Raw genomic sequence first — 21,225 nt, 5'->3', positions numbered from 1 at the left:
CCAGTGGCTGGTTCGTTGAGAAGTTATGTTAGATTCAAGTCTGGACTACAAATGTCGCTCAAGTTACAAAAAAGTAGAATTAAAATTAAAAATTGAAAAACTATCTGTGTAATTACATTTAAAGAAATGTTTTATTGATAATGCAAAACAGAGGTCTGGGAATGAAACACAGATATTGATATAAACACACTCTAATAGCACATACACAGATCAATGTGTATGTAAGTATGTACGTATGTATGCATGAAGGTATATATCTGCATCCCAACCGCTTCACAAAGTCTTGGCCTCAACATGAATAAAACATGTTTGCTTTGGCCAAAAATTATATATTTTTGTCCAACCAGACAACTGAGTTGTCCTCAAAGTCTGAGTTCGGACATCAGATCAGCGATAATGGCCCAATGGACCACGGCATTCTCAATAAGAAAGTCCACACTGATTCCAAATCAGCACTCTTGACTTACTCTGTGAACAGAGGCCTAACATTGAAATATTATACATAATTTATACAGTTATTGTCATTATAGTCACACTTTGTTTGCCCAGTACATTTCTAACATTAATTTAACTTATAATGACCATCACTAGGGTTCAAACTGCTGTTTTTTCGTAACAAGCTCCGGGTGCGGGGGATTCCAGCGTTCAGTCTCGCTCCCTCTCTCGATCCTCCTCTAGCGGGTGGGTTTGTCTGTGCTCCCACATGCGTACCACTCCATCCCACTATGGAGGAGAGAGGGGTGAATATGACAATGGAATGGAAGGAACGAGAGATCGGGAGACGGGGAGAGAGAAAACAACAGAAGTGGAAAATGAGAGAGAGAGCGAGAATAAGGGAAAGGGAGTGAGAAAACATGAGAAAGGTAGAGAGGAATGACAGAGGAAGTTAGAGAAAGGTGGGAGGAAAGAAATCATGTCCGATTTCGGTTGTTGTCTACTAAATGGGGATGCATCATTGCGGCTAATGTGAAGATAATGATTATTATTATTTATCTGTTTTTGATTACTATGTCCTTTATCATTTCTCACAGTTCATTTGAACATTAACATTTGCTCTAAAAAGCACTTCTGCTCCATTGCAGCTACCTTCATATCAACTATTGTCAATGCCAAGGACTTTCTAACTACACCTTTGGAAAAAAAGAGTGTTGTACTGTAGATAACTGTATAATATGCCATATATTTAATATCAGCACATTGCCTGTGGTCGAACTCAGCGGTTCGCAAACATTTTCCTGTCAAGGACCCCCAAATGTATATGTATTTGGACGTGGACCCCCATCTGAAATAAATGTGTGCCAGGAACCCCCATAAGAGAAGATTTGTGCTGTTAAAAATGCTTAAATTCTTCAAATGAAGATCTTTCAAAAATAGCCAATTTAAAATAGCCTAAGTATAAAATAGGGTGATGATATATAATCAAATAGCTGGGGACTCCTCACTTTGAGAACCACTAGTATAACATCGGTGATAGAGAGAGAGATAGCAGTACTCACAGAACTGCTGACGATGTTGTCCTCGTAAGGATGCCAGCTAACATCCCTCACACACGCATCATGACTCGCCAGCCTGGCTACCACGGCGCCCGTTAGCACATCGTAAACTGGGTAATTGGACACACACCAAAAGAAATGTAGCTACTTTCATGTCCTCCATTTGGGAGAAAGTGCATACGAATATAGAACATGTCATTAAGCTTATATTTCACTGTCATACATACAGGATCTATATACAGTATGTCTGTCAGAGAGCATTTCAGGCCTCACACATACAGTATTTATACACTGAGGACATGTACTGTATACTGTAAGACTCACTTATGATTTTGCCGGTAGAGCACCCTGAGTAGATAAATCTTTGTCCGGTGCTGAACTCTGGTGAGAAACGGCAGCGGATGAGCGTGTGCAGAACGCCGTGGCCACGGTACGTCATCACTGAGGTGTCACCGGTCAGCTTGTGTCTTTTCAAGGCTGGGCGGGAGAGAGACACACACAGAGCACGCACAAAACACACGTGTAAGTCAAGTGTATAATTATGTCAGTTGCATAATAAGGCTTAAGCACTTAAGCCCTTTTTCATACTGCATCATCATATGATGGTGTTGCATGCCGAAAATAGGCAATCTACAGGCTTGCGTTGTGAACTTGTAAATCGGCTGTTTTTGAAAATGTTCACCTATACTGACATGGCCGAATTAGGGATGCCAGATTGAAAGTAGTTAACGATAAAGAATTTATAAAACTAAGTACAATTAAGTAAAGCCAATACATTTCCAATGAGAGTTGAGCAAATACCAGAGAGAATTATAGTTAAGTGAATGTGCAATAGCACACTGCCAATGGTGCAGTACAACAGTTAATATATTCATTGACTAATCCAGCAAACGATCATTTATTTTTTGGCAAAGTTATGTTATCGTTGAGCTTTAAGTTTTGGAAAGTCGAACTGAAAATAATCCCTGGAGAAATTGTACACATGAAATTGAAAAGTCCATAACTAATTAACCATACAATGATATTTTGCTAACATTGACTCAGTTAGTCAGGTAAATTCATTAACGTAATGTACAATATACTGTATGGCCAAAGCTGAAAACAGACAATGTATCTACGCTGTGTTAAAGTGCTTGTGTGTGTACGTGGAAGAGGCATACTGTAGTAACAGTTAACATCCTGGTTTTAAGGATCACTGTTCATGAAGATACATCCACCTCTCTTCCTACTTCCGAACACTCCTCTGTCAGCCCTTTCTACTCTCCAGTGTACGCTCTTTCTTTACCATCCGCACCTCTCTGGGGGACCTGTTGCCAGCGGTAATCCCAGTTTTGCTGGGTGACAGCGAGGCGCGAGGCAGCCAGCCCTTCCTTGGGCGAGAACTTCCTGATGTCCCACAGCTTGATGGACTGATCCTTAGAGTTGCTGATCAGATAGCGTGCATCGCCCTGGTACAGAAATATGAAACATGATATTGACATGGAATATTCTGTGCACCTTCATTAACCCCAGATAATGAACCTTACTGATCGATATGGTATGATAATTATGGTGATGAATCCTATGATTCACAGACAGTAAACAGTAGTAATCCAACACATCGTCATTGTTGTTTGTTTTACCAAGTTAGGTTATCGTTGCATTTTTAGAAATGTGAGAGAAAAACACCTGCCATGGATCAATGTGTGGATTTTTTGTTTTTTGTTAAAACTTTCTATACACTTTTGAAGGACCATGACAAAGACTTTTAATGTGTTGTAAAACTGAACGTAATGAAACCTTTAATGTGCAGCTTGGTTTGGGAAGTCTAGCAGAAACTTGTCCCAGGAGAAAAGATCAATTTACTAACGAAATTCAAAAGTGACTTATTAACTGCCCAACTAGGCTCTATTCACAGCAGCCATATTATCACTTCCTTCACAGGTGTTACAGTACCAATGATACTAATGGAGGCTCTGTTCCATTTAGTGTAGCACAGTGGTTTCCACGACCCCCATAACTCTGAGAGTGTACAAATGACATTTCAGAGTTACACACCTGTAAGGAACCATTCGGAAGGTTTCCATTGAGCCAACATGCACAATGTTTGACCAGAATGGAACAGAGCCTTCATTAGTATCATTGGTAACACCTGTGAATGTCTTCATAATATGGCTGCTGTGAATAGAGCCTATTACTTGGGTTTGGCCTAAGGATGCTGCTAAAGGAAAGGCCAACATTAGTATTTCTTCCTTGCTGAACGCATTAAGTTTCATGACAATCCGCCCATTCGAATTTGTGTGCAATTGGACATTTTGGCCAAAGGATAGTGCTGGAGGAAAGGCCACTATTGAGTCACCAAAATCTGTTATGGCAATCCTTCATGCTCTCAGAGAGTGGAATGGTAATCAGCCCATTTACAGTTGGGTGTAAGAAGCAGCACAGACTGTAGTGTGGCTTTTAGACTAATAAGCATGAGCTATAGTCACTTATAGAAAATAGCCGATCTATAAGCTCACAACACGTCTCATCTGCGATGCAGTGTGAGCTTGTAGATCTGCTATTTTCGCACGTGACACAGTCGTGCGATGTAACATAAATAGTCTCTTACTCTTCAATTTAGGGGGATCTTTGGGGGATTGATTCCCTGCATCACAAAAGAGAAGCAAGTGGTGTGTATTTTCCATGTTACCTTTTTTTTTAAATAATGGGCCCTAAGCACGGCAGCCATATTGGCATGAAATAGGAGTGCAATGTTACTTCCTTCACAGATGTTACCAGTAATACTGATTAAGGTTGTGTTCCGTTCAGGTCAAACAGAGCCAGGGTGCATGTTGGCACACTGGAAAGGCTCTGCTACACAAATGGAACAGAGCCTTAATTAGTATCATTGTTAATACGTTTGAAGGAAGTAACATTACCCTCCTATTTCATGGCAATATGGTTGCCGTGCATAGGGCCCATTTCAGTTAGTTGTGGCTAATACTGTTAACCATAACATTCCACATACTAAAAACCTCATACATTCACATTCCTGGTTGTAATACGGCGAACACTTGTTTTTTTTTTGTCAGTATGGAGACTCTTTGTTGACCTCCATGACAGGTTAATTAAACTCCAGCCTCCATTTTGTTTTGCCCACCCACCTCCACCACCACGCATCCCTCTAGCTACCTTGCTGTGGATGAAGGTGACGCCATCTCGGTGACCGGCCAGCTGTCCTACGGGCTGCGGCCGCTCCTCACGCAGCGTCCGTCTGTCCCACACCTTGCACAGCGCGTCGTCGCTGCCGGAGAAGAGCAGCTGGGAGGAGCTGTCGGCGAACGCCACCGCGTTCACGTCGTCCTCGTGAGCGTCAATCTGAGCCGGGGCACAGGGAGAAGGGTACAGTGAGTGTGTGTGTGTGGGACTGCGAATGAAAGAGAAGTGCATGTGGGGTAAAAAAAAACGTGTGCCGGTATGTAAATGTGCGTGCACGATATGCAACAGTGAATTTGCCTCCATGTGTTAACCCATTAAGACCTGAAGAAGCATCTGTGCCATTTTTTGATTTGAGCTAAAAAAGCATTATTTTACACTTTGGGCTATTCAAAAATAGCAGATATACAAGCTCATAGCGCGGCACCGAGTGCTGCGCTATGAGCTTGTAGATCTGCTATTTTTGAGAAATCGTGAAAATGTGTGCAAATCTTTGAATATATATATACTTTTAAAGCAAACATTAACTCAAATCTTTGCTTCTGGGGGTCCCTGGAACAAAATATTTTGAGATGGGGGTCCGCGGCCAAATTCATATCATTTTGGGGGTCCTTGACATGAAAAAGTTTGAGCACCACTGATATAGAAACATACGTTTTTTTAGAAAACCGTTAGGATTTAGAAGACATTTTGCAGAACCTCAGGCCTCAATGGGTTAATGTACAGTAGGTGAGAGACTAGGAGACATGGGGACAAGGGTACGGGGGAGGGCATGCATGGACACGAGAGAGAGAGATACAGTAGGAGACAAAGTACAGAGATTGATGCATAAACTCAGGTGGGGGGGGGCAGTGAGGAAGAGCGAACGATACACAGAGACAAAACAGATGGCGGAGGTCATTTTGTGACTTCCACACAGAAACGGGGGAGGAGAAAAGAGGTGCGCTAAACCCCCCCGTGGTGGAGCGGAGCGGGACCCACTGCTAGCAGACACAGGTGGCAGGGACAGTGGAAAGCTTTATGTGAGATGAGATGACACGCATTCAGCTCACCTTGATCACTACAGAACAGTGACTTGTGAGCAGGTACTGTAGCTAAACACAATTCACAGAAACAGGCCTATATGTAGACACACACACTCCCACACACCCACAAACCTTCAGTGTTCTTTTATTCTGCTCCCTATCATAGACGTAGAGGCAGCCATCGTTTGCTCTGGAAAAGTGACAGAGACTGAATTAATTAATACTCATCCAAATCTGTACATTGACCTTTCACACTGATTGCTGATGGGGGTATTTTAAATTGCTCTTCTGAATATGTAGCAGCTGCCTTTTAAGATCAACAGTAATTGCATTCAACTTTATTTGTAATGCACATTGCATAGAATACATAGTTTCAAGTTCTTTATAGTTTTAAGAATAGTGTATAATAAATATATGTATAGAAATGTTGATGACACAAAAAAGTACAGGTTTATCTGCTTCACAGCTTTAGCTCACATGTGTACCATTATTAAACACATCAGTTGAACTCACCCCCCCAATATCTCCTTGGAGTCCGTGGATGCGGCCAGCGAGAACACACAGAACCTCCTCTCGTCTGGACTACACAACACAACAACACACACACAACAAGCTCAGCGCGACAACACACAACATCAGCAACATTACTACTGCACAGTCTACTCTATAACGTGCATGAATGAGACTCTCGTCACCATATTGTTGGAATCGTTATGGGTTTGAACAGAGGTATGCTGCTATGCCATAATAGTCCCTGTAATTGGTGACTTGATACACAGAGTGAGTGGAGTGATGTGATGAACTCTGTCAGCATCATTCACCCATGCAGTAATGGAGGTAGAGAAGCTGGGACTGATAGATTACTGTACCTGAGCTGCAATGCTATAAGTTACTATGGAGGAGAAACACTAACTTGAGGTCCAAGGCGGTGTGAGTTTCACTGTCTCCGTCTACACTGCACACATGAACTACAGGGATAGAGTGAGAGAAAGAGAGAACATAATGAGTAAAACACATTGTCGTGACTCGTGAATAACTGTGTGGCAGAAGCAACTAATTTGGGTAGGATTGCAGTTGAAATGAAAGCTAAAAGGTAGGCATAGTAACCAAGGAGGAGTCAAGTAGCGTCATAACGATGCTGGGTGGCTCTGATAGGGTGAGACAAGCCTGGGAATTTATTCCAGCAGTGGCTGTACTTGTTTTAAACTTAAAAGGGTAGGGTAAGTGATTTTTGGTTAAAATAAGTGTGAAATAGCTCTATATTCTGATAGTGCTCATTGCTATAGCTATAGAGTGTTTGTTCCGTAAAAGGAGTCTCCCATGTCTCTCCAGCTCTTAATTAAACAGAAAATGCATTTTCAGTGCTCTCTCCTGAGTCCTGATTGGCTTCAATTTTGTCACCTACCTGAAAATGTACTATATTCTGTTTACTAAAGAGCTGGAGAGACCCCTGTGACCGAACAAACGCTCTGTAGTAATGATTACTATCAGAATATAGTACTTTAACCTTTTTAACCTAAGAATAACCAAAAAAACAAAAAATATCACTTACCCTACCTTAAAAGCACTGCAGCTGGCTGAGAAGTGCTGAAGCAAATTGGTTTCTAGTCGGTATAAACTAGCTAGCTAATATTCTTCACAGATGTTGGTATATTACACATCTGAGAATTATTTAAAAATGCTCCTCCCATTCACTGCCTGACTCCTCTAATCAAGGATACACTAACAGGTTTAGTTCAAAGTACAGCACCGAAGCACATGAATGTAAGGCAATTAAGTTCAATTAAGTTAATTATTCAATATCAACTTGTGGAGGGAGGTTGGGGGGGGGGTGGCACCTGTGACGGCCCACCCATCACTCTGACGTGGCCACCCAAAATGGCAATCCTGCCGCCACTGCTGCTAGGGATCTACTGTATATTTGGAAAATGGCCACGCCATTTTTTTTTACTCTCTTCAAAAACAAACAGTAAGATGCATGGGGCAAGCACAACGTTTCTATCCAACATATTTGTGATGTTCCTGTGGTTCTATAACCTTACTGTAGTCAGACCAGCTGGAGTAGAGAATGTGCTGTGTGTCTGGGGTGAAGCAAACATCCAGCACGCTCCAGCCCACGTCTCGCGCCTTCACTGTCCTCCGCAGCTTAAAGCGCCCCCTGCTGGTGTCGTACAGCCGGATGTTCTGGTCTGCAGAGGGATTCATAATTTAGTCATTATTAGCCAAAAAATAGGCTCTATTCACAGCAGCCATATTATGAAGACATTCACAGGTGTTACCAATGATACTAATGAAGGCTCTGTTCCATTCTGGTCAAACAGAGTCAGGGTGCTGATATTGTGCATGTTGGCTCACTAGAAACACTCTGTTACACCAGTGGGTCTACAGTTGGGGTCCAGGGACCCTCATGGGCTTCCAAATGGCCCCTTACAGGTGTGTAACTCTGAGAGTGTACAAATGGAACCAAATGGACCCGTAAGGGTCCATTTGGTTCCATTTGTACACTCTCAGAGTTATGGGGGTCGTGGAAACCACTGTGCTAGACTAAATGGAACAGAGCCTTCTTTAGTATCATTGGTAACACCTGTGAAGGAAGTGATAATATGGCTGCTGTGCATAGAGCCTATAGCCAAGGTCTATATGTGATAAGTAATTTATACTCCGTCATACGCCGGTGTTCTTTGGTGAAAATCATACCAAAGATTATAAATATGTGACCCAATGCCTTCCTGCTTGGCACTCAGCATCAATGGTTGGATCGGGGGTAAGTCCCTGGCCTGTTACATACAAGCATCATGTCCAGGGGGTGTACTTTTACATCATGGCTGGGGGATGTACTTGTATAACAAGCCACCTCACGCTACAGAAACAGGAGATAGGCTCCTGCCCTTTGGGCCACATGGCTCGGCAAGGCTTACTTACTTAAGTGGTTAGTCAGTTGTTACTTTTATTTTTATCATAAAGAGCTCAATGGGGTGTTAGATACATGTTGTGGACAGTGCATATTGTGTAACTACAAGCCTAATTGCAGATTAAATTGCAGGCATGCGAGGGAAGCTGTGGCTATAACAAGAAGTTATTTATGTCAATTTCTTCCGAATATTTTAAGGATCTAAATTTAGCTTCCTGTGACAAGTGCTAAGCACAACAAATTTGCATTCAGCTCCAGTGATTGAACGGCATCACATAGCCTCTGGTTGGAAAACAACAGGTGTTTCTAATCAAATGGAAAGTGGTGGCAATCATATGACAGCCAACATCCAGAGTACAGAGTTCGTATTGAAGTTCCAGACTCCTAGGAAATGCATGTAACATAATAGGAACAAGTACAAATAAAACTGCGCTTTTATAGCAAAGTGCTGGATTTTGAGTCATGTCAAATTATTGTCCTTAAAACATTTAAGACGGTAATACTCTAGTGACTTTGTATATTGTTTGACCTTCATCTGCAACTGCAAGGAGACATAAATAAGGGTGAGTTTCCAGACCGCTTATATTAAGACATGATGACACCTACTCCACAATATGTAAAATAATAATATCCTTATGGAGCATGTGATATGGTTCATGAGTCTAAGATATGGAGTGTGCACCAGCTACTCGTAATTGCATCATTACGTTTGCGTGTAAAGACTGTATGAAGTTCTTTGAACTGCCAATTCATTTCAAACTAGCAATTTACTGACTCTGGTTGCACCGCTGAAACGTAATGAATGTCCTAACTAATAAAGCTTTAGTGTAAATGGTTTCTATGCCACATTTTTGTAGCTGCATCCAATCAATCAATGCAGGCTAAAGTCACAACAGCATCACAAGCATTCTAAAGACCACAATTGTAATTAATCCAAAAATATTTTCTGCAGTTTTTTTTGTTATAAAGTGTCATGAAAATAAGTATAAAATGTGATGTGATTTTCAAGAGAGAAAAAATTGAGGGAGAGAAATGACTGGGAGAGAGAGGAAACGGAAGTATAGAGAGAAAATCATGCTCGATCATGCTGATTCAAGGAGATGAGATTACAGGATGAAAGATGAGAAGACTTCATTTGTGTGGCTGGTGAAACCTGACTGCATTTACTATTCACAGCAGAACATAATTGGTGTATATCTGAACCAGAGCCAATGCACCGTGCTGTTCCACTCTCACACCTCTTGATTGGCTGGCTATCGTTCAGTCAGCAAAGGCGTTGCTTTGCTACCACCTCTAAGATGCACAGAAGATTTTTATTTTCTATTTTGAGCGGTGTAAATCTGGACTTGGTAAATAATTAACAACTAGACTTAGCAAGGACAAACACGGCGTGTGGGCTCAAGGCACATATGACCTTGTGCCACAAAATGTAGTTCATAGTATAATAGGATATGATATAACTTCATTCATGCAGAGTATACTAATATCAATAGAGCAGAAATGTCTGACAGAAGGTTATAAAATCAATAACAACCAATCAAAACAAAATATTCATATCACATGATGCTACAAGACCTAGATCAAATTGTGTTTTCAAGTACTTTCCGTTTTAGCCTTTGATGATGAGGGTGGAGCTTTCCATATAATAATAATAATAATTTGGTTCCATTTGTACTCTCTCAGAGTTGTGGGGGTCCTTGAAAATAAGACAACCACTATGCCACACTAAATGGAACAGAGCCTTAATTAGTATCATTGGTAACACCTGTGAAGGAAGTAAGGAAGGGGCCCAATTCATTCCCAATATGACTGCTGTGCATAGAGCCTATTCAATAAAGATACATGGTGTCAATAACCTCTTAAGTATACTGACTTCAATCAAGTTAAAACGCATGTTTAATAATTATTACTGCATTACTATTAGACTGGTATGGGTGTTACAGAGGGCTCATAACATATGACATCCTGTCATATCATTGTGTTTTTATTTTGAGGCAGAGTTACTTCCTACCTTGGCAGGCAGAGAGGAACATGTTGCCGTCCTCATTGTACACACCACAGAAGGCTTTCTGGTGGTATGTATCCTTGTGGGAGACATAGTTTGGCAGGAAGCTGTTGGAAGGAATATGTTTACTGCAAGTCAAAAACCTATGGTCTATTAACAGGTCTCTAGTGCCGGGTTACTTAAAGGTCACACACACACACACACCCAGCTCGTCACTGATGAGTCCTTATCTTTGAGACCATGTTAGATCTTTGTCTCCCTACTGTAGGTCACACAGACAGAAAGACCTCTGCCCCAGGTTATTGACTTATGTAACCAAGTGGTGGCAAGTACTTGGTTCTGCGTTCAAATTCTTTTCAACCACAGCTCACAGCAATACTTTTTTTTTATTTATTTTTTACATAAGTTACATTTTATTGCCTGCGTTCATTTGGCTACAGTTCCGTTTCCATGGAAATGACCATAACTGATTTGAAAACATTACGGCACCAGTAGAACCTCATAAAAAAAACATGTACGTAGGATCTAGAAAATTCAAGGACCAGTCAATAGAAAACGATTTACCTAATTTATTTGCTTTGTTTACTTCTGCAGTAAAAAGTAGTGTAGGCTGGCGTGACGGCATGTTGCTCCTCTTGGAGCAGTAGGTGTTTGGCTAGTCTAGTGTAGGAGTGCATTGTTGCATGTCGTCTAGACATACTCACTGTGTGCGGATGCGACTGCACTCGCCATGGGAAAAACTGGATCCTCTACACCTGCCTTGTTCCCTCTGCCAGAGACACGGAGCACAGAGAAACAGACAGTCAACATTTACAAGAACTCCTACACATTCTCAAATACCAATATCGATTAGAACTGAATTCGAATCCATTGGTAATAGGCTCTATTCACAGCAGCCACAGTATGAAAACATTCACAGGTGTTACCAATGATACTAATGAAGGCTCTGTTCCATTCTGGTCAAACAGAGTCAGGGTGCTGATATTGTGCATGTTGGCCCACTGGAAACACTCTGTTACACCAGTGGGTCTACAGTTGGGGTCCAGGGACCCTCATGGGCTTCCAAATGGCCCCTTACAGGTGTGTAACTCTGAGAGTGTACAAATGGAACCAAATGGACCCACAAGCAGATCTACAAGCTCATAGTGCGGCACCACATGAGCTTGTGGATCTGCTATTTTGAATAGCTAAAGAAATCCTGCCTTCCCGGTCTTAAAGGGTTAATATTCACGTATTACCTCTCTGAGCATGTGGGTGAAGCTCCGTCGCCCTGCCCTCAGGCTGTAGGAGGCGGTGGCCACCATGATCTGGGTTCGGATCTCACTCTGATCCAATTCCTGTGTGTCAGGCTGGACGTCCACTGTCAGGAAAGCAACAAACGGGTCAGTATTTTCAGAGCATGATATCGTCATCATTATAAATGCAGGGTGTGTGACAAGGCAATGCAGTTTTCATAAGCAGTGTAGATACATGTAAATCAGGGGTCTTCAACAGGGGGTCCGGGACCCCTAGGGGGTCCTCAGAGTTACTACAGGGGGTCCGCCAAATCTTTGCGTGATATGTTTTTTTTTTTTACCTTAAAAGTTAGGGTAAGTGATATTTTTGGGTTAAAACAAAAAATATTTTGTTACAGCGCTATATTCTGATAGTAATCATTGCTATAGAGTGTTTGTTCAGTGACAGGAGTCTCCCCGTCTCTCCAGCTCTTTAATAAACAGAAAATAAATTTTCCGGTAGGTGTCAAAATCTCAGCCAATCAGGAGAAAGTACCCATTTTTAAGCTTCATTTTCATAGTGTTCTAGTTCCAATTTTGCCTGCTCATTTCTTAGTGTCATCACTTCCAATTTCACTTGTTTAATCTATATCCTGATTGAGTTCTCTATCCTGATTGGATAAAATTGGAAATGAAACTGAAACGAAAATGCATTTTCTGTTTTATAAAGAGCTGGAGAGACAAGGAGACTCCTTTTACTGAACAAACACTCTATAGCAATGAGTACTATCAGAATATAGAGTAATTTAACACTTATTTTAACCAAAGAAAATCACTTACCCCACCTTTAACCACTTGAACCCTAGCATCCCTATTCTGAGGAGAACTTTAGCCCAAAAATAGTAGATCTACAAGCTCACAACGCCTCGCGCTGCGAGGCGTTGTGAGCTTGTAGATCGGCTATTTTTGGCAAAGAGGTGTTTGGTATAGAGGGAAACAAGAGCAGACCAAGTAAACAAAAAAAGCTGAATCTGAAACACAATTTAATATGCAATATAGAGGGGGTCCCTGCTTCATCTCTCTCTCAGCTAGGGGGTCCCTGGCCTGAAAACGTTGAAGACCCCTGATGTAAATGATGGGTTTTACCGGGGGGGTTGTATCGGTGTCCCAGGCGGCCTTCCCAGGCTCCATCGCTGTCATCATCAGAATCTGAGTATGACTGGACCAACTGGAGTGCTGTGGCCCCACTGCCATGGATCAGCCTTACCTGGCCCCTACACACACAAACACACACACACACACACACACACACACACACACACACACACACACACACACACACACACACACACACACACACACACACACACACACACACACACACACACACACACACACACACACACACACACACACACACACACACACACACACACACACACACACACACACACACACACACACATACCTCATCACATCAAGCAACTAACCAATCAATCAATCAATCCAGTGGTTCCCAAACCTTTCCATGGCAAGGACCAGCCATAGCCTCTGGCTGAAGCCCACCATTGCGAAATAGTTTTAAAAGATTAAATAAAAAAACAACAAAAATAGCTAACTTAATCAATAGGCTCTATGCACAGCAGCCATATTATGAAGACATTCACAGGTGTTACCAATGATACTAATGAAGGCTCTGTTCCATTCTGGTCAAACAGAGTCAGGGTGCTGTTGGCTCACTGGAAACACTCTGCTACACCAGTGGGTCTAAAATGTGTGTCCAGGGACCCTCATGGTTCCTTAAGGGGTTTCCAAATGTCCCCTTACGGGTGTGTAACTCTGAGAGTGTACAAATGGAACCAAATGGACCCTCCATTTGGTTCCATTTGTACACTCTCAGAGTTATGGGGGTCGTGGAAATTGAAATATCTGAGAACCACTGTGCTACACTAAATGGAACAGAGCCTTCATTAGTATCATAGATAACACCTGTGAAGGAAGTGATACTATGGCTGCTGTGCACAGAGCCTATTTCAAGTGTTGTGAACTTGTACATCTCCTATTTTTGAAACATTTTTAATAATTTTGAGAAAATGTGAGAATGTCATAACCAATATATACATAATATATATTGTAGTGATTTTTCTTTTTTCTTCCATTTTCCCCTACTTTCCAAATGGTCCCCTGGCGCCCCCTGGCAGCCCCCCTGAGGGCCGCCAACCCCTCTTTGAATGTGTGACTCAACCGACCAGTAATGGAGCAATCAATTACAGTTGGGCCCCACACACACACACACACACACACACACACACACACACACACACACACACACACACACACACACACACACACACACACACACACACACACACACACACACACACACACACACACACACACACACACACACACACACACACACACACACACAAATTTGCCGTACATCTTACAAAATAACCTCCATCAGGAGTTAGCTAATTTACAGACGTATAGCAACAATCAATCAAACTGGGTTCATGGTCTCCTTGCCTGGCTGCAGACCCTGTGTTGCTCCACACAGTGAGGAAGTAGCCTCTCCGGGACAGATTCATAGCTGGCAGCATGCACCACTGTTTTACATGCTGTACTCAACTATGTCTGGCTCCACAGTGCTTCTGTGGTACTTATTAAAAGGGAAGGGAGAGAACAATATCCTCCACTCCGCATGCTGGTTGCGGGGTGGTCTGACATGTTACCACTGGTGTCACTGCAACTGCCAGGGACCAGTTCCAAGGGCAGAAAAGTAACAGTTGGCTCGTGTCCTGTCCACAGGTGCTTTCATTACATGACAAAATTTGTGGGTCCCAGTGACACCCTAAAGGCAGTGGTTCTCAAACGTTTTCATGTCAAGGACCCCCAAATTGACACTTATTAGCCCGTGGACCCCCATTTGAAAAGATTTAGTATGGACCCGTAAGCCAAGGGTCCATTTGGTTCCATTTGTACACTCTCAGAGTTACAGACCCATAAGGGTCCATTTGGTTCATAACTATGTATCATTTAGCTGGGTAATGGAACTCCCTCAAAGACCCCTGGGGGTCCCCGGACCCCACTTTGAGAACCACTGCCCTAAGCTAGGTATATTTGTGTTATTTTTATGCTGATGAATTGAATACATGTGGACCACAATGGAAACAAGTCCCCAGGACTTTTTTGTGTTATCCTTTTAGCTTAAATGTCTGACTGTACCCCGTGCTGTTTACATTTCTGACTAATAAAGTATTCAATCAATCAAACGGTAATTTCTGCTGCAAAACGATTAAATAAAGCAAACCTTTTTAATTGTTTTCATCAGCAAAATACAATTGCATTCCTCCCAGATCACTTCCTCCGTGCATCAGCTGACACTTGGCTAAAATGGTCAAAAGTAAGTTAACCCTTTAAGACTGGGAACGCATCTGTGTGTAGTTTTAAGATTTCTTTGGCTATTCAAAAATAGCAGATATACAAGTTCATAGCGCGCTACGAGCTTGTAGATCTTCTATTTTTGAAAAATCGTGAACATTTGTGCAAATCTTTGAATATGTATTTTTTTTAAAGCGAACATTTTTAACAACTTATGGGGGTCCCTGGAACAACATATTATGAGATGGGGGTCCATGGCCAAATACATATCATTTTGGGTGGTCCTTGACATGAAAAAGTTTGAGAACCACTGATATTACAGCAACATACATTTAAAAAAAAAACTGTTTCTGATTTAGAAGGTATTTGTAGAATCCCCAGAAGCAAAGATTTGAGTTACAAATGTTTGCTTTAAAAAATATATATATATATATATTCAAAGATTTTTTTTAAATAGCAGATATACAAGCTCATATGAGCTTGTTATCTGCTATTTTTTGAATAGCAAAAGAAATTTAAAAATGACAGATGCGTTCCCGGTCTTAATGGGTTAACCTATTAATACCTGGAACGCATCTGTGTCACTTTAAGATTTATTTGGCTATTCAAAAATAGCAGATATACAAGCTCATAGCGCGGCACCGAGTGCCGCGCTATGAGCTTGTAGATTTGCTATTTTAGAAAAATCTTGAAACCATTTTTTTTTTTTTTTTTTTTTCAAAAAACTGTTAGGATTTAGAAAACATTTTTAAGAATCTTCTCAGGTCTTAATGGGTTAATGTAAACTCAACTCAACTAAGCCCACTCACCTCCTCAATAGGTGAGCCAGCACTTCAGCTAAATCGACGTCCTCCTCTGACGATAACTGTCTGTCCGCCTGCTGCCTGTCCGCCGCCCTGCGGCCTCGGCTACCACTGCTGCTCTGGTTGGGTTCTTCTGTTGGATCGGACTGGTCTGCTGGGTTGTCATTGGAGGATCCCCTTCCACCGGACATCCCAGAACTGGACTGAGAGCCCATAGACCGAAGAGATCCTGGCGAGGGGAGAACGTTGTCTGGTCAAACAGAGTCAGGGTGCTGATATTGTGCATGTTGGCTCACTGGAAACACTCTGTTACACCAATGGGTCTACAATAGGCTCTATGCACAGCAGCCATATTGGGAATGAATTGGGCCCCTTCCTTACTTCCTTCACAGGTGTTACCAATGATACTAATTAAGGCTCTGTTCCATTTAGTGTGGCATAGTGGTTGTCTTATTTTCAAGGACCCCCATAACTCTGAGAGTGTACAAATGGAACCCTTACGGGTCCATTTGGTTGTGAGCCAACATGCACAATATCAGCACCCTGACCAGAATGGAACAGAGCCTTCATTAGTATCATTGGTAACACCTGTGAAGGAAGTAAGAAGAGGCCCAATGTCTTTCCAATATGGCTGCTGTGCATAGAGCCTATTGGGGTCCAGGGACCCTCATGGGCTTCCAAATGGCCCCTTACAGGTGTGTAACTCTGAGAGTGTACAAATGGAACCAAATGGACCCGTAATGTCCATTTGGTTCCATTTGTACACTCTCAGAGTTATGGGGGTCGTGGAAACCACTGTGCTAGTAAATGGAACAGAGCCTTCATTAGTATCATTGGTAACACCTGGGAAGGAAGTGATAATATGGCTGCTGTGCATAGAGCCAATAACTCAAAGAGAGAGACTAGACTGAGGTATAGAACTGGATGGCGACAGGGAGACTACATAGTAAGGAAGGTTGACAGAAAAGTGCAATGCATCAAGGGAAAAAACAGGGGGGTGTAAAATATTTTTAAGACTTTCTAAGGTCTAAAAAACAGGCATGCAAACAGCCCCGAGGTGAAAAGGGTGACAACATGTTTTTACCAGGTGCTCGAAGAGCGCCTGAGTCTACAAACAGCCTCAGTAGACTTTCGCCACCCTGAGTGCTTAGGTGTCGACACCTAAGCACTCAGGGGTCGACACCTAAGTCTCATTGGCTGTCCTGGCTGTCCTGGCTGTCCTTCACACTTCCCCCCCGTTTAAGCCAATGGGGAGTAAGTGTCCATACAGCACCCGCCTCTCCTCCTTTGCAGCAGCGAGAGCCACACACACACACACACAAGGACCCCCACTGGAAGTCTGAGACTTCCCCATACGATGAACGGCTATGTTGAGCGAGAGAGACCGAGACAGGACGCTAATGATTGCCATTTAAAACCAAATACATGATGTTGCTCACATGTTGCAAACACAGCAGCTATAGGTGAGGGCGGCCCCAGCTAAACAACAGGCCGCTCGATGTTCGTTTGTATGGAAGAATTTCACTGAAGATGTGGACAAATACAACGGTGGGGTGACGACGGCAGTTGACGAGCTTAGCATTGTTAAGCGTCGTGGTTGAACTTGCGTCATGGTTGAACTTACACCTGGTGTTTGCATTTCTCCATTTACAACTCGTACATCTACATAAACGTTCAGATTTCAAATATAAAGTGCTTATCTCATGGCTACGGGTGTTATAATTATATACGGGCCCTCATAAGTACCCGTATCTTCCGTATCGTTCAATACAAAGCTTTTTGATCCGATTGGTGGCCATTGTCTCCGTTTTTTTCCAACTACGCGGCTGTAGCGGTTGGGGGGTATATGCACTCTGATACATTATAACTCCATGAGGAAATGGCCGCCGATTGCATTCAAATGCTTTGTATTGAACAATACGGAATATACGGGTACTGAGACCCACCCGAAATGAAATGTAACATCCGTGGCCATGGGGTAAGCACTTCATATTTTAAATCTGAACGTTTATATAGATGTAGGCCTACAGGCTGTAAATTAACAAAGTGTAAACGCCATGTTGCAGTTCAACAAAGACGTCACAACGTCATGTAGCTGTTTATTTGCAGTGCTGGAAAGTAACTGAGTACATTTACTCAAGTACTGTACTGAGCTTGCAGATCTGCTATTTTCAAAGATTTAGTACTTTCACTTTTGGTACTTCACGTACATTTTAATACCAATACTTTTGTACTTTTACTCAAGTTAATTTTGAATTCTGGCCTTTCACTTGTAACAGAGTATTTTTATATTGCAGTATTGGTACTTTTACTTAAGTAGAGAATTTAAGTACTTTTTCCACCACTGCTTATTTGGGCTTGCTTTCAAGATTCTTTTTGAAAATAGCTTATGTAATTGGCCTCAAGTGGTCGCGTTGTGAGCTTGTAGATCTGCTATTTTCACAGATTTAGTACTTTTCTTTTGGTACTTTCAGTACATTTTGATGCCAATACTTTTGTACTATTAAGTTATTATTTGGCCATGTTCACACTGACCTCAATCTTCGCCATTGTTGGGAAGACCCATGTGGTGTCAAAAAATGTTGCCACCACTTACATAAAAAACATTCTAGCGTTTATTGTCGCAGATTCAATGTTGCCAGGTTTGGCGAGAGAAACAAGCAATCCGAAATACAAGTAATCAGGTCTATAAAAACACACACACACACACACACACACACACACACACACACACACACACACACACACACACACACACACACACACACACACACACACACACACACACACACACACACACACACACACACACACACACACACACAAGCGGTGGCCTAGTGGTTAGAGGGGCGGCCTTGATACCGGAAGGTCCCTAGTTCGATTCCCCAATTCATCACATCGATCATGAATCACCGCTGAATAGCCCTTGAGCAAGGCTTCCATGCAGGGTCCGGCTGGAAACAAGTTTCGTACTTAGTCCGACACCCTGGGTAAACAACAAACTTTGCTTTACACACACACACACAGAGCACCTGGTAGGATATGACTTCAAGTCATTTCTTTCTTGTTTTTTTCGGGTCAGGTGTCACACTATTGCCCTATTTGGATTCAAAACGGCTATTGTAGCTGAAAAGCTACAAGTTTGCATGTCTGAAAAAATAGATATTAAGACTATTTGGGGATCTGCAGGCTTGTTATCAGTGGTGGAAAGTAACTAAGTACATTTACTCAAGTACTGTACTAATTTTGAGGTATTTTTTTGCTTTACTGGAGTATTTCCAATTTTCAATACTTTTACTACATTAAAAGCACAGTGGTTCTATAATATACATATTGTAATATACACATATATAAAATACATATTGTTAAAAGCAGATCTACAAGCTCACAACGGCTCGCATTGCGAACTTGTAGATCTGCTTTTAACAATATGTATCTGTGGAACCGAGTCCTGTACTGTACTGTAGGATCTCATCAATGTAGTGCCTCAACTCCTATATTCCAACTACTTAACAGGGTGGGGGTCCCCAGTTCAAATATGATTATTTTGGGGGGTCACGGCCTGAAAAGGTTGAGAACCACTGCTATAGAGAGAGAGAGAGAGACACAGAGAGAGACTACGTAGTTTACGTGGCCTCATTACCACAGAGCCCAGCAGTCATAACGAATTAATGATATGCTCTGCAGCTCATCATGTCATCAGACAGACAGACAGACAGACAGTCTGACAGTGTCTGTTGATCACCGATCGCAACGCATGAAATTAAACAACTAAATTCTCGCTGATCAACGTGCAACTTTGTCCGTTTATTGCAGCAGATCGGCTACGTAAGACGAGTCTCTTCTCCGGGTTATCTAAGGAAGCTACCGTTAGCATGGATCATGGCTAAAGTGGGCTAACGTTACCCCTATGTTGATGGTCGAGAACGGTCTACTTCTTGATAGCTCGGCTGCGGAGCTCTCTGGAGGGTGTAGGTTGACCTTATGGTTGCACGTCCGGTTTGTTGGTACAGATCAGGTGAAAAAAACAGTTGGGTGAAATGTGGATCGTTTTTCCCAGTGCAATCTTTCACCGAGCGACTATCAACCTTTGCGATCCGTGAAGCGCCATGTTGTTTACAAAATGTAAGAGCCAGCGTTGCCAGGTTCTGCGAGAGAAACAAGCAACCCAAGGGCTATGAAAACAAGTGCCCCTGTACTGTTTCCAGCCGCTGAGGAGGTCTTTCTCACAAATGGTGTTAGAACAGGGGTCTTCAACAGGGGGTCCTCAGAGTTACTACAGGGGGTCTGCCAAATATTTGTGTGATATTTTTTTTTTTTTACATTAACCAGAACCCTATAGCATCCCTTTTCTGAGGATAACTTTGGCCAAAAATAGCTGCGAGGCGTTATGAGCTTGTAGATCTGCTATTTTTGGCAAAAGGTTATAGGTGTAGACTAGAGGGAAAAAAGAGCAGCAAAAGTTGATCTGAAACACAATTTTATACAATATAGAGGCGGTCCCCGCTTCATCGCTCTCTCAGCTTGGGGGTCCTTGGCCTGAAAACGTCGAAGACCCCTGGTAAGAAGTGGGATCCAGCGTCATAGTACAGAGGCCAGACCATTTGCTATTTGAAATTAGCAGATCTACAACCTCACAGCGTGTGGCAATGCGAAGAAAAATTGAAAAATGTGGAATATTTAACTTATGTAACACTTTATTTGGTACGGGGGTCCCTGGTATGAAATATTTTCAGATGGTGGTCCGTGGACAAATACATATTAATTTGGGGGTCCTTGACTTGAAAATGTTTAACAACATTGGTCATTTATTATAAGCAACTACACTTTAGAAACAAGCCCCCAAAAACTAACTACCAATATTTTCAAGCAACTACACAGAAAAATAAGCCCAAGGTCGCTTATAATAAGCGGACATGGCAACGCTGGTAAGAGCCTTCCTCCGTGAGAACCCCTGCCCTGTTTCTGTCACATGATCGCTATGTCCCACCCAGCCACGCCCCCTATGACTCCGCCTCTTACCGCGAGACTCAAAACACCTTGTTGGAGCTGCTACTGATTCATTTTAATTAATTGTTTCAGTTAAACAATAGTTACATAGTTATACAATATACTTTTTTAGTGGTTCTTAAACGTGTTCAGGTCAAGGAAATTGATATCCTCAAAATGATTATGATACATATTTGGCCAGGGACTCCCATTTAAAAAGATGT

General features: G+C 42.2%; 1 protein-coding gene across 2 annotated transcripts; it reads right to left on the bottom strand.

Annotated features, from left to right (window-relative positions):
• Positions 1–112: 112 nt before the first annotated feature.
• dcaf11 (ddb1 and cul4 associated factor 11) lies at positions 113–20,128 on the bottom strand. 2 transcript variants are annotated; one of them, XM_084047981.1, is made up of 15 exons: positions 19,919–20,128; positions 16,019–16,241; positions 12,972–13,099; positions 11,850–11,971; positions 11,316–11,380; positions 10,618–10,718; positions 7,738–7,884; positions 6,609–6,663; positions 6,209–6,277; positions 5,828–5,885; positions 4,647–4,832; positions 2,779–2,941; positions 1,818–1,970; positions 1,497–1,603; positions 113–723 (listed from the first exon to the last, which is right to left on the bottom strand). In XM_084047981.1, exons 2-15 carry the CDS (start codon positions 16,225–16,227, stop codon positions 646–648), a joined length of 1,641 nt encoding a protein of 546 aa, XP_083904107.1. In that variant the 5' UTR covers positions 16,228–16,241; positions 19,919–20,128; the 3' UTR covers positions 113–645. The 2 variants fall into 2 exon arrangements, with proteins under 2 accessions (XP_083904107.1, XP_083904108.1); XM_084047982.1 differs by having other exon boundaries at positions 2,788–2,941.
• Between the last annotated feature and the right edge of the window lie 1,097 nt (positions 20,129–21,225).

This window comes from Gymnoscopelus microlampas (assembly GCF_963454915.1).
Source record: "Gymnoscopelus microlampas genome assembly, chromosome: 22".
In the NCBI taxonomy this organism is placed as follows: domain Eukaryota; kingdom Metazoa; phylum Chordata; class Actinopteri; order Myctophiformes; family Myctophidae; genus Gymnoscopelus; species Gymnoscopelus microlampas.
This window is presented reverse-complemented; position numbering and strand designations above follow the sequence as displayed.